Source organism: Diaphorina citri, unplaced genomic scaffold (assembly GCF_000475195.1).
Source record: "Diaphorina citri unplaced genomic scaffold, Diaci psyllid genome assembly version 1.1 scaffold928, whole genome shotgun sequence".
In the NCBI taxonomy this organism is placed as follows: Eukaryota; Metazoa; Arthropoda; class Insecta; order Hemiptera; family Psyllidae; genus Diaphorina; species Diaphorina citri.
The window spans coordinates 32474-46349 of record NW_007378359.1 but is presented as its reverse complement, the minus strand read 5'-3'; the positions used below and the strand labels follow the sequence as shown (position 1 = coordinate 46349).

At 37.7% G+C, this 13876-nt stretch overlaps 2 protein-coding genes across 2 annotated transcripts in view; both read right to left on the bottom strand.

The window, feature by feature from the left end:
* Positions 1-4059: 4059 nt before the first annotated feature.
* Positions 4060-13876, bottom strand: part of LOC103513125 — a gene marked incomplete at its 5' end in the record, with an annotated part of 42287 nt that continues 32470 nt past the window's right edge. The window contains 4 exon segments of the mRNA XM_026826420.1: positions 4060-4069; positions 4158-4308; positions 7951-8075; positions 13665-13776. Coding sequence (XP_026682221.1) covers positions 4060-4069; positions 4158-4308; positions 7951-8075; positions 13665-13776 — 398 coding nt within the window.
* LOC113469021 (protein-methionine sulfoxide oxidase mical3b-like) lies at positions 10972-13810 on the bottom strand. Its single transcript, XM_026826418.1, has 2 exons — positions 13665-13810; positions 10972-11511 (listed from the first exon to the last, which is right to left on the bottom strand). The coding sequence occupies exons 1-2, from the start codon at positions 13793-13795 to the stop codon at positions 11448-11450; spliced, it is 195 nt and encodes a 64-aa protein (XP_026682219.1). The 5' UTR covers positions 13796-13810; the 3' UTR covers positions 10972-11447.

The following is a 13876-nucleotide window of genomic DNA, read 5'->3' as shown; positions in this document are numbered from 1 at the left end:
CCCCCCCTTGGTGGTCTATTTTGCTACAGTAAAGGAAGAAACACACTACCATCACGTCACGTCACGTGAAGTCATGGGGAGTCAGATAGATGTAGTTCAAAGTTTTCCCATAATATTGTAATAGGTAATCTCATCCAGGACATCCACACTACTATCACGTCACGTGAGCTCAAGTGACTTGATGGTAGTGTGTTTCTACCTTAAGAGCCTTCAGACTTAAATTAACAGCTCTCTGGAATGGTTCCCAAAGAAATCGATTTTTTTTTTAAATTTCCTATAATTATTTTTGGACCTCAAAAGTAAGTGCATATTGTTTACTAGTGGCTTTTTTGCAAAGCTTACATGGGTAATAAAATGTATAGTTATGGGGAAAATGAACATTTTTATAACGCCAGTGTAATGGACTTGCTTTTCAGTCAGCTGAAGATCTGTCGCCCCGCCAGATGTACCTCTATGATGTAAGCCAATATATCTGCTAGTGTGTGTGTGTTGTAACCATTTTTATTTTCTTGTAGTTCTTTTATTTGATTTGTATGTATTTATTTGATCTTTTCAAGTGTATTATTTTATTTATTTTTTCTGTGACTTCTCTATCTCTATATTCTATATCCTTCCTATTTTTTTTTTTCCTTCTGAGTAGCATAGGTAGTTTGAAGTTTGATTATCCTTATTAAAATATCCTGTGATCCCCCCTAAGTTGAAATGTTGAAAAAAGCATGTTTTCTTTTAGAATAAAAAGTATGATTACTTTACTCTTTAGTAGATAGGCTGTTTTTAACCCCTCTTCTTCTTTTGTTCTATTAGGTAGGTACTTTTTTGAGTGTGTTGTTTTTAGTTGATACCTATACATATGTAAGTAGATAGGCTGTTTTTAACCCCTCTTCTTCTTTTGTTCTATTAGGTAGGTACTTTTTTGAGTGTGTTGTTTTTAGTTGATACCTATTTAGAAAATTTACTTTATCGATAAGCCTCCTTATTGAATTTGTCCTTGAATAGATTTCTGCTTAACTTCAATGTTCAGTAATCCCTTTGAAAACAGTGTGTGTTGTTGTGATTTCTCGAATTAACAGGAAAATTAATATGTTATGTCTTTCTGCGATAGGTAGGTACATAATTACTTCATGAATGACTCAACTTAACTTCTCAAAAATCCTGATGGGATAATGTTCGTTCTCGGAACGGCTGGCTTTTTCCTACCCTGTCTTCCTTCTGTCTTCGATTTCGGGACGATAAGTCCTCAGCAGTTACAGTTCCCTCTATCAAACCTCTTTTTTTTTTTTTTAATGTCCTCATGGCCGGGGGGAGGTGGGACGGGGGTTGACTCCTCGGTAGTCTGGAGGGGGGAAAAGGGGGTGGGGGTAAAATAAATAAATAAATCGGGGTGTTTAGGTTAGGGTGGACCAAAAAAATCCCACGAGATTAGGTACATAAAGACCGCATAATTATGTACATAAGGATCACAACTTAATTATGTAGAAAAGTACAAAGAGTATTATTTACATGGTTTCGTTTGACTTGAGATTATTATTTGACGTTCCTTGATGTTGATAAAAAGGTGAAACAATATTAAAACCCATCCAAACTACTGCCGCTAAAAATCCCACTCAAACTACTGCCGCGAAAAATCCCACCACTACCAGTATATCTATGTACAACACAGACCCACACCAGTACCACAAAGGACACAACACCAAGTAGCAATAGAAGGATAGTAGGAAAGATAGAGGGAGGGACCACACTGCTCAATGAAGGGGACAAGCACCTTTGACGATCACTCTCTAGCAGGGAGACAAGGTTAAAAAGAATCCAGGTATGAATATACTACAAGGAACTTGATTCTCCCAAAATTCGTGTCTCTGGTTTATTTGCCAAGAATCGGCCCCCCCCATAATTTATACAGTAGTTGGAAAATTCTGTGAGTTCACACGAACATAATTATGACTAAGTTAAAAAGAATCCAGGTATGAATATACTACAAGGAACTTGATTCTCCCAAAATTCGTGTCTCTGGTTTATTTGCCAAGAATCGGCCCCACCCCATAATATAAACAGTAGTTGGAAAATTCTGTGAGTTCACACGAACATAGGACTAAGATATCGAAGGGTAAGTTTAGACAAGGTAGAAAGAAGAGCGGGCTTACCTTTTGACTAGAAGTGCAGGTTGAGCTGGCGAGAGGACTAGGGTTCGACTCCCCGCGGGGCGAGTGGTAACTATCTGTTTCACTCTGGACGAGGCGACGTTGAGCAATTTTCTGTTTGAGGAGTTTCAGCTTCTCTTCTGGACTCAGCCCGAGTTGAGAGTCACTGAGTAGCTTGGCACGAGCCCGGGACTAAAGGTACTACCACTAAAAATCCCACTGCTCAAATTACTACCATTAAACATCCCACTAATACCACTACTAAAAAGACCATTGCTAAAACTACTGCTGTTAAAAATCCCACTAAAGATGCCCCCGCTAAAAATCCCACTCAAAGCACTGCCGCTGAAAATCCCACCCAAACTACTGCCGCTAAAAATCCCATTCAAACTACTGCCGCGAAAAATCCCACCACTACCAGTATATCTATGTACAACACAGGCCCACACCAGTACCACAAAAGGCAGTGGGGGCGGATGATGTGTTCCAGACACCTAAACGACCACCCCGCTCCAAACAGGATTTCCAGGTGAGTTTATTATTATTATTATTTTAGAAGTTTGATAGAGGGAACTGTAAGAACGAAGGTCTTATCTTACCGAAATGGAAGACAGAAGGAGGAGAGGATAGGATGGTAGAGAAAGCCAGTCGTTCTGAGAACGAACCTTATGTAAAAGTTCGGCCCGGGCGGAAATCTAACTCACGACCTTTCTGTTGATTATTAAGTTCCCCCTGGGCGGGCATGGAACCCGCGACCTAGTGCTTACAACTCTTATGTTACTCACGCTCAGACGGTCTAGCCGGAACGTGTGTGTCGGAAAAAACTCAAGACCTAGGTCTGTCAGCCTGTCTGTAAGATCGCGGTCTGAAGCTTTTTCAGTCACACACGTTCAAACAGTCTGAGTTGCTGGCCTTACAAGACAGGTACGCTACCCTACAAGCTGACTAGGCTGGCTTTGTTTATTCTGTAAAAAAAAAAAAACTACCTAGTTTACATGAAAAATTCCGTGTGCAAATTTTTTGCTGACTCCTGGTATCGAACTCTCTGTTTCCAGACGCTCTGTGCAGTGACGAGTCCACACTTCTACAGCAATGGTACGACCTGATGCGAGAGCGATCTGAGTTGCGTCGTGTAGAGAGAGAACTTACAGTCAGAGCCCAGGAGATTGACTTGGAAGAGCGGCACGCTAGACTGCAGCATGAACTCAAGGAGAGGATGGACAGAGAAGGTAATATTTTCGTTTTTAGGCGGGGTTAACGAGGCGTTCTCTACTACCTAACCCTTAGAGCTCTATTATAATAATAATAGCGCTTGTTTATACTGCTCGAATAGGACTGAAAAGTCCCTTTACTCCAGCAGTAGGGTACTACTATTATTGTGGTCAAATTGTCAAATAAATGATGCAATTCCATACCTCGGCAACTCAAGGAGAGGATGGACAGAGAAGGTAATATTTTCGTTTTTAGGCGGGGTTAACGAGGCGTTCTCTACTACCTAACCCTTAGAGCCCCATCATAATAATAATAGTGCTTATTTATACTGCTCGCATAGGACTGAAAAGACCCTTTACTCCAGCAGTAGGGTACTACTATTATTGTGGTCAAATTGTCAAATAAATGAGGATGCAATTCCATACCTCGGTTGAGATCGAACCCACGCCCTCCTGTTTACCAGGCGAGCGTCTTGACCACTACGCCACCAAGGCAGGTTTTAAAGCTCGCCTGAGAAAAATGTTTACTTAAAACTAAAACCACTTGATAAAATAATAATAAATAATAACGTTTCTCTTGATGAATGTTCCTTCGTCTTTAGTTCTTAGATATCGAATAAGTAGTCCTCGAGATCCTAAAGGAAAATTATAGTGAGGTAAGACGAAAATGTGATAGTTCCACCCTAAGGCCAGCCACTCACTATCAGGTATCAAGTAGACCTGATAGGCGAATATTAAAAAGAATCCAGGTATGAATATACTACAAGGAACTTGATTCTCCCAAAATTCGTGTCTCTGGTTTATTTGCCAAGAATCGGGCCCATAATATAAACAGTAGTTGGAAAATTCTGTGAGTTCACACGAACATATGGAGACAAGGTTGTTGCGTTGCTGGACAATGTCCAACATTTCCTGAATGATTCGGCCTTCCGTGGCGACATCTTCTTCGGTTTTGTTATCTGAAAACACACGAAACATGCTTGCGTTAGGCCAGCCACTCACTATCAGGTACACCTGATCAGGTCTACTTGATACCTGATAGTGAGTGGCTAGGGTGGAACTATCACATTTTCGTCTTACCTCACTATAATTTGGGAACCATTTATAAGGTGAGTTTAAATACATACGTACAGACAATGGGCAAAAAACCACTTTTTTGAAATTAGAGGACCCCCAAAAAAAACCCATCACTTAGAAGGCAGGCGTGCTATCTTCCAAACTAACCAGGCTGACCTAATGTAACAAATCAGTCAATATCAATTTGTGGGTATGACAGTATTACAAGTCTTTCATTTACTCAATCACAATATTTATCATCGCTCGTTTCTTTGACTTGTAATGGCGCCACTGGTCGCTACTCGATTGTTCTCACGAGGCTGAGTGCACCCCGAACTCCAAGCACAGAGCCGAAAAAACTTCGACCCCGCCGGGAATCTAACCCGGGACCTCCTAATGAAAAAACTTTGAGTTAATAGATTTGCCATATAATCGTATATTCTGTCAATCTCTTAACCCCCCGTTGCGTTGTATGTTTCAGATAAAACGTTCAGGTATGGAGCAGGTCCTGTCTCTCAATGAACACAAAGATAAACTGACGGCGTGTGATTGGCGTGCCAACCAGTGCGGCCCTTGTCTCATTTCTTCACAGGATGGCGTCATTTGTGTGTCCACCTTGCTCACCTCCTGACTTCGGGGCCAGTAGGAGGGAAAATTCTAGTCCTATCCATCATTCACAGGATGGCGTCATTTGTGTGTCCACCTTGCTCACCTCCTGACTTCGGGGCCAGTAGGAGGGAAAATTCTAGTCCTAATTTAATCTGAACCCTTTCTTTATTCCTTTTTCTTCTTCTTTTTCTGCTTTATCTTATTCTTCTTCTCCTTCGTATTTTATGTTTTCACAAAAGCATAACACCTGTTCTGCTTAGCCAAATGCGTTTTTTTTTTTGTTTTTTTCAAGACTCGCTATCTCTTCCGCATTGCTCGGGGATCACACGGCCTTTCACTTCTAAGGGGACAGACCTTTTTTTCATTTTATTTTTTAAAAAGGAAAGAAGAAAAAGATTGTACCTTACCTCGGTACCACTTTTGCATTACTTCAAGGCACATTCTTTTACATCCATGCCTATCCAAGAACGGAAAAGTCTGGTTGGGAAATTTCCGCTATGGCTGGGATTCGAACCTAGTACTTCCGGGTTGAGAGTCAGTGCTCTAGACTAGACCACTCGGACCTGCTGAATTCAACCTGCTACCGTTGCCTTGTAGTGTCCTTTACAAGTACCTACCTACAATCAAACTTGCCTCTGTACTCTGTAGTACAGTTTTTTAAATGCTCGGTGGATGAAGAGGGCAGGTTCGAATCCCATCTTCGAATTGAGGTATGAAAAATAGTTTTAAAAAATTAAAACACATCGTAAATTTAAATGATTTTCAATTATTTTTATTACAAAAACAATATAGGAGAAACACAGCAAGGTTTTGTTTTTCGTCTAAAAATATATAAATTATTATTGTAATATTTTCAATAGTTTTAGGTTTATTAACGTATAATTTATCATAATTTAAGTAGTCTAATTTTTATTCATGTGTATTTTTTCCGTTGTGATGATCAGTTCAGATAACCCGTTTTCTCTACCTATTATTTTACAAGCTATTTTTTTCCCTAATTTATTCTTTGTACCTTTATTTTCCACCTAGGTATCTTCAATGATTTACTATCGGTTGAATCAGTTGAATACTTTCATAAAAAAATAAAAAAAAAATAAAAAAAAACTGATGTAAAAGTAATAGCGTATTAAAAAAAATAATAATAATCAGGGAAAACTTCTAAAACCGATGAAATAATAATAAATATGTAGTTTTCAAAAATTAATTTTCAGAAAAAAATTTGCGAGGGGTTTGTTTAAGCTTCCCAGACTGTCCAGCATGAAGGTTCCCACCCGACTCCCACCCTCGGCACCTAACTTTGGTAGATCAACTTCGGTAGGAGGAGCCAAAGTCAGAATCAAGAGTGGGGGAAATTTCTACTGCGCATGTGCTAGAACTTTGAGCTTTTCATAATTATGATGCCACGTATTGCCACGTGTTTTGCTAGCATGGTATCGTATAGAAAGGCAGTAAAGGGGAAGTAGGAGAATGATTCGTTTCCCCCACTCTATATTTTGACTTGGACTCCTCTTCTTTCAACTTTCAGCACTCCGAAGTTGTGCTGAACAGGTCTGGGAAGCTTAAACAAACCGAAATTTCTACTGCGCATGTGCTAGAACTTTGAGCTTTTCATATGATGCCACGTATTGCCACGTGTTTTGGTAGCATGGTATCGTATAAAAAGGCAGTAAAGGGGAAGTAGGAGAATGTTTCGTTTCCCCCACTCTATATTTTGACTTGGACTCCTCTTCTTTCAGTACTCCGAAGTTGTGCTGAACAGGTCTGGAAAGCTTAAACAAACCTCTCGCAAATTTTTTCTTTTATAACGACTATTATTATTGTAATTCCTTTTTTTCCGAAATTTCTACTGCGCATGTGCTAGAACTTTGAGCTTTTCATATGATGCCACGTATTGCCACGTGTTTTGGTAGCATGGTATCGTATAGAAAGGCAGTAAAGGGGAAGTAGGAGAATGTTTCGTTTCCCCCACTCTATATTTTGACTTGGACTCCTCTTCTTTCAGCACTCCGAAGTTGTGCTGAACAGGCCTGGGAAGCTTAAACAAACCTCTCGCAATTTTTCTTCTTTTATAACGACTATTATTATTGTAATTCCCTTTTTTTCCCAAATTGATTTTTCAAATATCTACTTACAAATTAATTTGTATACATTTATTTTTAATAAAATACATTCTGATTTAATAAATTTAAAAGTATTATTTTTAGCTTGATTTCTATATTTATTTCACCTGTCAAAAATAGGAAAAACTTTCTTTAGCAGATTAAATATAGGTATTTGTACCGAATAGCTTTCACCAGCCTCACCTCAACAATGTTTCAATTACAAATACACACAATTAAAGTCTTATTCAATTGTTGTAACACGATCAACTCATTATTATTATTTGTACATTATAAATATAAAGAATATTATTCTGAACATTTTAAAAAAAATAGTAAAATATTTATTCTATTCATTTGATACAAAAATATTGCAAATACAAAATAAACATATTGTTCGCTTGGAATTTAAAACAAAATAGTCAAGTGAAGAGAAGTAGGTAAGTAATTCATAAAATTAATAAAACTTGTAAAATTATTCTAATGTGTTCAATGACATGGCCCTTACAACAAAATGTGAACATTGCCTAAAATGACTTGAAAGTTGTTTTTCTTCTTCGCTTGTGACAATAATCCTAATTTAAAGGAGGGGGAAATTCTATGCTCTATGTAATTCATAAAATTAATAAAACTTGTAAAATTATTCTAATGTGTTCAATGACATGGCCCTTACAACAAAATGTGAACATTGCCTAAAACGACTTGAAAGTTGTTTTTCTTCTTCGCTTGTGACAATAATCCTAATTTAAAGGAGGGGGAAATTCTATGCTCTATGTCTAGGAAAAGGCGAAGAAGAAGAAGAGTTGTTAGATTGGAGAGTAGACTCGAACCACCAACCTCCAGATCCAGAGTCAACCGTGCTAACCACCATTGTTCTGCTGTGTTTCAGAGGTGTATGCAGTGTACGGGTATCGAACGCGGAGATCTCGTGCATAGATTGGGTGAAGAAGAACGAGAGATACCTCATGGTGGGAACGGGGAAAGGTTCCGTACATCTCATAGATGGGAAGGACGCGCGAGTACATTGGGAGAGTAACCCGAGTATAGTGAACTCCACTGACAATAGGTAAGTTTGTTTAGGTAACTTTTGTTTACCTAAACAAAAGTTTAAAGATAATCTTCCCCCATTACTTTTTGTTAAGTATATGAAATATAAATAAAAAATACGGATATTTAAACGAAAAAAAGTCACGTCATAAACCTCCAGGCAATTGTGGTTGTTTGGAAGAACTCCCTCAGGAGAATCTTGGCACATAAAATAAATTGCTATAAAAAAAAGGCTTTAAAGAACGGGTGCCAGCCTAGTTAGCTTGGTTGTTAGCGTTCTTGTAAGCGAGGCCGGGGCGGATTTTATCCTAAAGGGATAAGGCTCTTTCTCGAAACGGCTGGCTTTCTCCTATCCTGTCTTCCTTCTTTCTTCCTTTTTCATTTGGTTTTTTCTTAGCATATATTACTTTCCTGTGTGTGTTGACAGGGTGGTATGTCTGGCTTGCAATCCTGTAGGATCAACGTTTACTTGCTCGGTTGTTTCCTTTAAAGAACGGGTGCCAGCCTAGTTAGCTTGGTTGTTAGCGTTCTTGTAAGCGAGGCCGGGGCGGATTTTATCCTAAAGGGATAAGGTTCTTTCTCGAAACGGCTGGCTTTCTCCTATCCTGTCTTCCTTCTAAGTATCGTTGCTATCGAAAAAGGAAACACATTTTAATTTTAATAAGGAAATAATTTTGGTTATTTCGTGATTATCGAGTACAAATTTACTGAAATAACCGAAAGTTTTTCCATAGTAAAATGAGCTGACAGATTAGTCAAAAGTCACTAGAGCAAGAAATGTAAACAGAGCTTAAAATTCTAAACAAGTAGTATACCCATGTCGTAAAGAACAGAAGCAAAGACGTTAACACATCAGTCAATAAAATAGCTCAGAGTTGAAATAAGATAGGATTCTTGAAATGGTCACAGTATCGTTGCTATCGAAAAAGGAAACACATTTTAATTTTAATAAGGAAATAATTTTGGTTATTTCGTGATTATCGAGTACAAATTTGCTGAAATAACCGAAAGTTTTTCCATAGTAAAATGAGCTGACAGATTAGTCAAAAGTCACTAGAGCAAGAAATGTATACAGAGCTTAAAATTCTAAACAAGTAGTATACCCATGTCGTAAAGAACAGAAGCAAAGACGTTAACACATCAGTCAATAAAATAGCTCAAAGTTGAAATAAGATAGGATTCTTGAAATGGTCGAGGAAATAAGAAGAAACATTTAGTGACTATGACATACAGTAAAATTCAATATAAAATGAAAATTAACGTCAATAAAAGAGGTTACAATTTTAAAATAAATAGAGCTACAATGGTGCTTGACACAAGGTTTTTATTTAAGTTGTAAAGGGTTGTTTCCAATAGTAAGCCCAATACTGGAGCTCTGTTGAGATTCGAGATCAAGACAAAGAAAATAGTAAGTTGGAAAATGGTTTCTTTAAAAGCAAAAATTGTCAATTTGAACTTTATAAAATGAAAATTAACGTCAATAAAAGAGGTTACAATTTTAAAATAAATAGAGCTACAATGGTGCTTGACACAAGGTTTTTATTTAAAGGAAGCTTGGTTTGTCTTGGTTACACTCACCTTGAGTTTAAGTCAGAAAGGAATCTATGAAGAATTTTCTTAGGATGGATTTTCCAGTAACATCTCGCCTTGCTCAATGATGATTCTGCTTTAGAGTCAAGATTTGAGCTTCCAAGTCTCGATCCTCTTCTTTGTACCTGAAAGGAAGAAATTGCGTTAGTATAACCAAGATAATGGACTTGAAGGGACAAGACTTGAAATAAATGGGACATCGGGGAAAAAGTGAACTTCAATAAATTGAAATCGGATTAACCCAACCTGTACTATGTAGTTACGAGGAGGAAGTTACTCGGTTACGTCGCCTTACTGAAGAGAATGAAATGCTGAGGGCAAGATTGAATCTATCCTTGGCCCAAGGTCAGACACCTTCAGCACAAGCCCCTATGGATTTGATGGACGACTTTTATAATATTGCTCAGTGAGTATTTACCTATTATTTTCCAAGGAGTATAACTGCTAAAATTCTGATATGTTTAGTGACAGGGATTTTACCCCATTCGGTGACAAGCTACCTGCCAACTTACATTAATCTCACCCAGCCTGAGAAGGGCCGAAAAAAGCCATCAGCATGCGATTGCCCAGATAGTTACCCATCCGCGTGTAAATCACGCGTAACGTTGCTTTCAAAATGAACTAATAATGGTACCTACTAACCACCCATCCAGATACTGCTTAACTTCCATGATCTATTGAGAACTGGTGTATTCAACTTGCTGTCGCCACATTGGTGGAGAGTAGTCTGACTGGGGGACGTTAAACAGGGAGTAGACCAGCTTAGTCTGGCTGGGGGACTTTAAACAGGGAGTATACGAGCCTGAATTTCCCTTGCTAAAGAAATAAAAGGTTGAGTGCGATGGGCATCCACTCGTAAAATTTGTAGCCAAAACCAAAATGTCAGCCCAAAGCAATCACCCTAGTTAGGACTGATTGAGAGGCTGACGAAAAACGCCGCCCCCGTCTGTACACAGAATTTAAAACAAAATAGTCAAGTGAAGAGAAGTAGGTAAGTAATTCATAAAATTAATAAAACTTGTAAAATTATTCTAATGTGTTCAGTGACATGGCCCTTACAACAAAATGTGAACATTGCCCAAAACGACTTGAAAGTTGTTTTTGTTCTTCGCTTGTGACAATAATCCTAATTTAAAGGAGGGGGAAATTTTATGCTCTATATCAAGACAGTATCGTTGCTATCGAAAAAGGAAACACATTTTAATTTTAATAAGGAAATAATTTTGGTTATTTCGTGATTATCGGGTACAAATTTGCTGAAATAACCGAAAGTTTTTCCATAGTAAAATGAGCTGACAGATTAGTCAAAAGTCACTAGAGCAAGAAATGTAAACAGAGCTTAAAATTCTAAACAAGTAGTATACCCATGTCGTAAAGAACAGAAGCAAAGACGTTAACACATCAGTCAATAAAATAGCTCAGAGTTGAAATAAGATAGGATTCTTGAAATGGTCAAGGAAATAAGAAGAAACATTTAGTGACTATGACATACAGTAAAATTCAATATAAAATGAAAATTAACGTCAATAAAAGAGGTTACAATTTTAAAATAAATAGAGCTACAATGGTGCTTGACACAAGGTTTTTATTTAAAGGAAGCTTGGTTTGTCTTGGTTACACTCACCTTGAGTTTAAGTCAGAAAGGAATCTATGAAGAATTTTCTTAGGATGGATTTTCCAGTAACATCTCGCCTTGCTCAATGATGATTCTGCTTTAGAGTCAAGATTTGAGCTTCCAAGTCTCGATCCTCTTCTTTGTACCTGAAAGGAAGAAATTGCGTTAGTATAACCAAGATAATGGACTTGAAGGGACAAGACTTGAAATAAATGGGACATCGGGGAAAAAGTGAACTTCAATAAATTGAAATCGGATTAAAAAAAAGTGAAACATCAAGCTCCAAAAAATAAAAATTAAAATCTAAATTGCCTAATAACAAATAAAATACGAGAATAGTACCAAAGTACAAATTTACCAAATATTTGCAACACAAACACTACTATAAACTACCATTCTAAAAACAAAGCTGAGAACTAAAATTTTCCTGTGGTGAAAAAATTACTCTAAAATTGTGCCACTTCAGAATACGCTTATCCTAAAGGAAAGAACATTGGAAACCCAAAGTATTTCGACTGGCAAAGGGAGCATTTAGGTATAAATATGACTTTAAGGAAGAGGGGAGCAAGATTTTTCAATATGTGAAGTCTACAGCTGAATGAGATTGAGTAATCTATATTAATCAAAGACCGCAGATTGTGTACCATTCATCTAAATAAACTGGTAATATTACAAGGAGTACAGGTTACTTCAGAAAAGAAATCATTACTTATACATTATAATAGGTAGGTATACCTATACATTTTAAAATTACTTAGTTACATTAGATTGTTGTGCTCTTACCTACTCGCCATGGGTTGGCACTTTGGTTTGTCAGTAGAGAGGTTGAGAGTTCGTATCCCTGAATCTCATGGACATGAGCATAATAATAAAGGGATTTGTTGAGAAAGAAAATATATCATGCTCTACTGCCCCTCTTTGTTATTGGAGTTTAGTAGGCACGTAATAACACTTGGCAACGTTGCAATTAGTAAATTTATATACGAGACAGAACAAGCGACACGTGGCAACATGGCAATTAGTAAATTATTGTACAAGTGGCAACATTGCACATTGCTTTTAGTACAATAAAAATATAACACTTAGGTCAATATTTCAACCATAGGTGATATTATTTCTCGCGATTTTCTCAAGTTATGAAAAATCAAATGCTTCTCCAATATGCATGCATTTATGGACGGATGCACGCTTGAAAAATCATTGGGGAATGTCCTCTTATTACTAAAATCCTCTCTGACACCTCATTATAACATAACACAAAGAGCAAGGCATTTTTGAAGACTAAATTGTACAAGTACCTAATCATATTAGAACATGCCTAGCCTAGGTTTAGTATAACAATGCAGTATCCATCTGGAATTTTTCTCAGGGGGGAAATTTAAAATAAACATATGTTTAAATGGGTAGAACGGTTGAAATAATATGTTAAGAATTCTGTTAGTTAATCAACAATGTTCAAGGCAATCAATATCAGACGTAATCTAAACAAAACCACATGCATAAAAAAAAATATTGGCTGGGTCTAAAGAATGTGGAAATTAGGATTTGATGGTCGTGCATTGGAAAAAAAATACTCTTGTTAAAAATGGAAGTTTAAAAATATAATAGAAAGGAAAATTAAATTCTACAACTACGATGTCATTTAAAATAAATAGTGGATTAAGAGGAAGAAAAAGTAAAAAAGAGGTGGAATATTGAAAGGTTATAGGCTAGGAATGTACAAACTGGGAGAGAAGAAATAGAGAGAAAAAATAAATAAAAGGTAGAGCAAAAGATTCAAAAATCCTCTACATCCCGAACCAAAGACCAGAAAAATTCGGACAAACTCTGCACCAAAACCCACAGCAATTCACACAAATGCCGAACCAGGAAGCTACCAACCTCCACAACCCAAGTAGAAATACCGCTCAAACTTTCTTGACTAAAACTACTGCCGTTAAAAACCCCACTAAAGGTACTACCACTAAAAATCCCACTGCTCAAATTACTACCATTAAACATCCCACTAATACCACTACTAAAAAGACCATTGCTAGAACTACTGCTGTTAAAAATCCAACTAAAGATGCCCCCCCTAAAAATCCCACTCAAAGTACTGCCGCTGAAAATCCCACCCAAACTACTGCCGCTAAAAATCCCACTCAAACTACTGCCGCGAAAAATCCCACCACTACCAGTATATCTATGTACAACACAGGCCCACACCAGTACCACAAAGGACACAACACCAAGTAGCAATAGAGGGATAGTAGGAAAGATAGAGGGAGGGACCACACTGCTCAATGAAGGGGACAAGCACCTTTGACGATCACTCTCTAGCAGGGAGACAAGGTTGTTGCGTTGCTGGACAATGTCCAACATTTCCTGAATGATTCGGCCTTCCGTGGCGACATCTTCTTCGGTTTTGTTATCTGAAAACACACGAAACATGCTTGCGTTAGGCCAGCCACTCACTATCAGGTACACCTGATCAGGTCCGCAGATCGGAAGAGCGTCGTGTAGGGAAGGAGT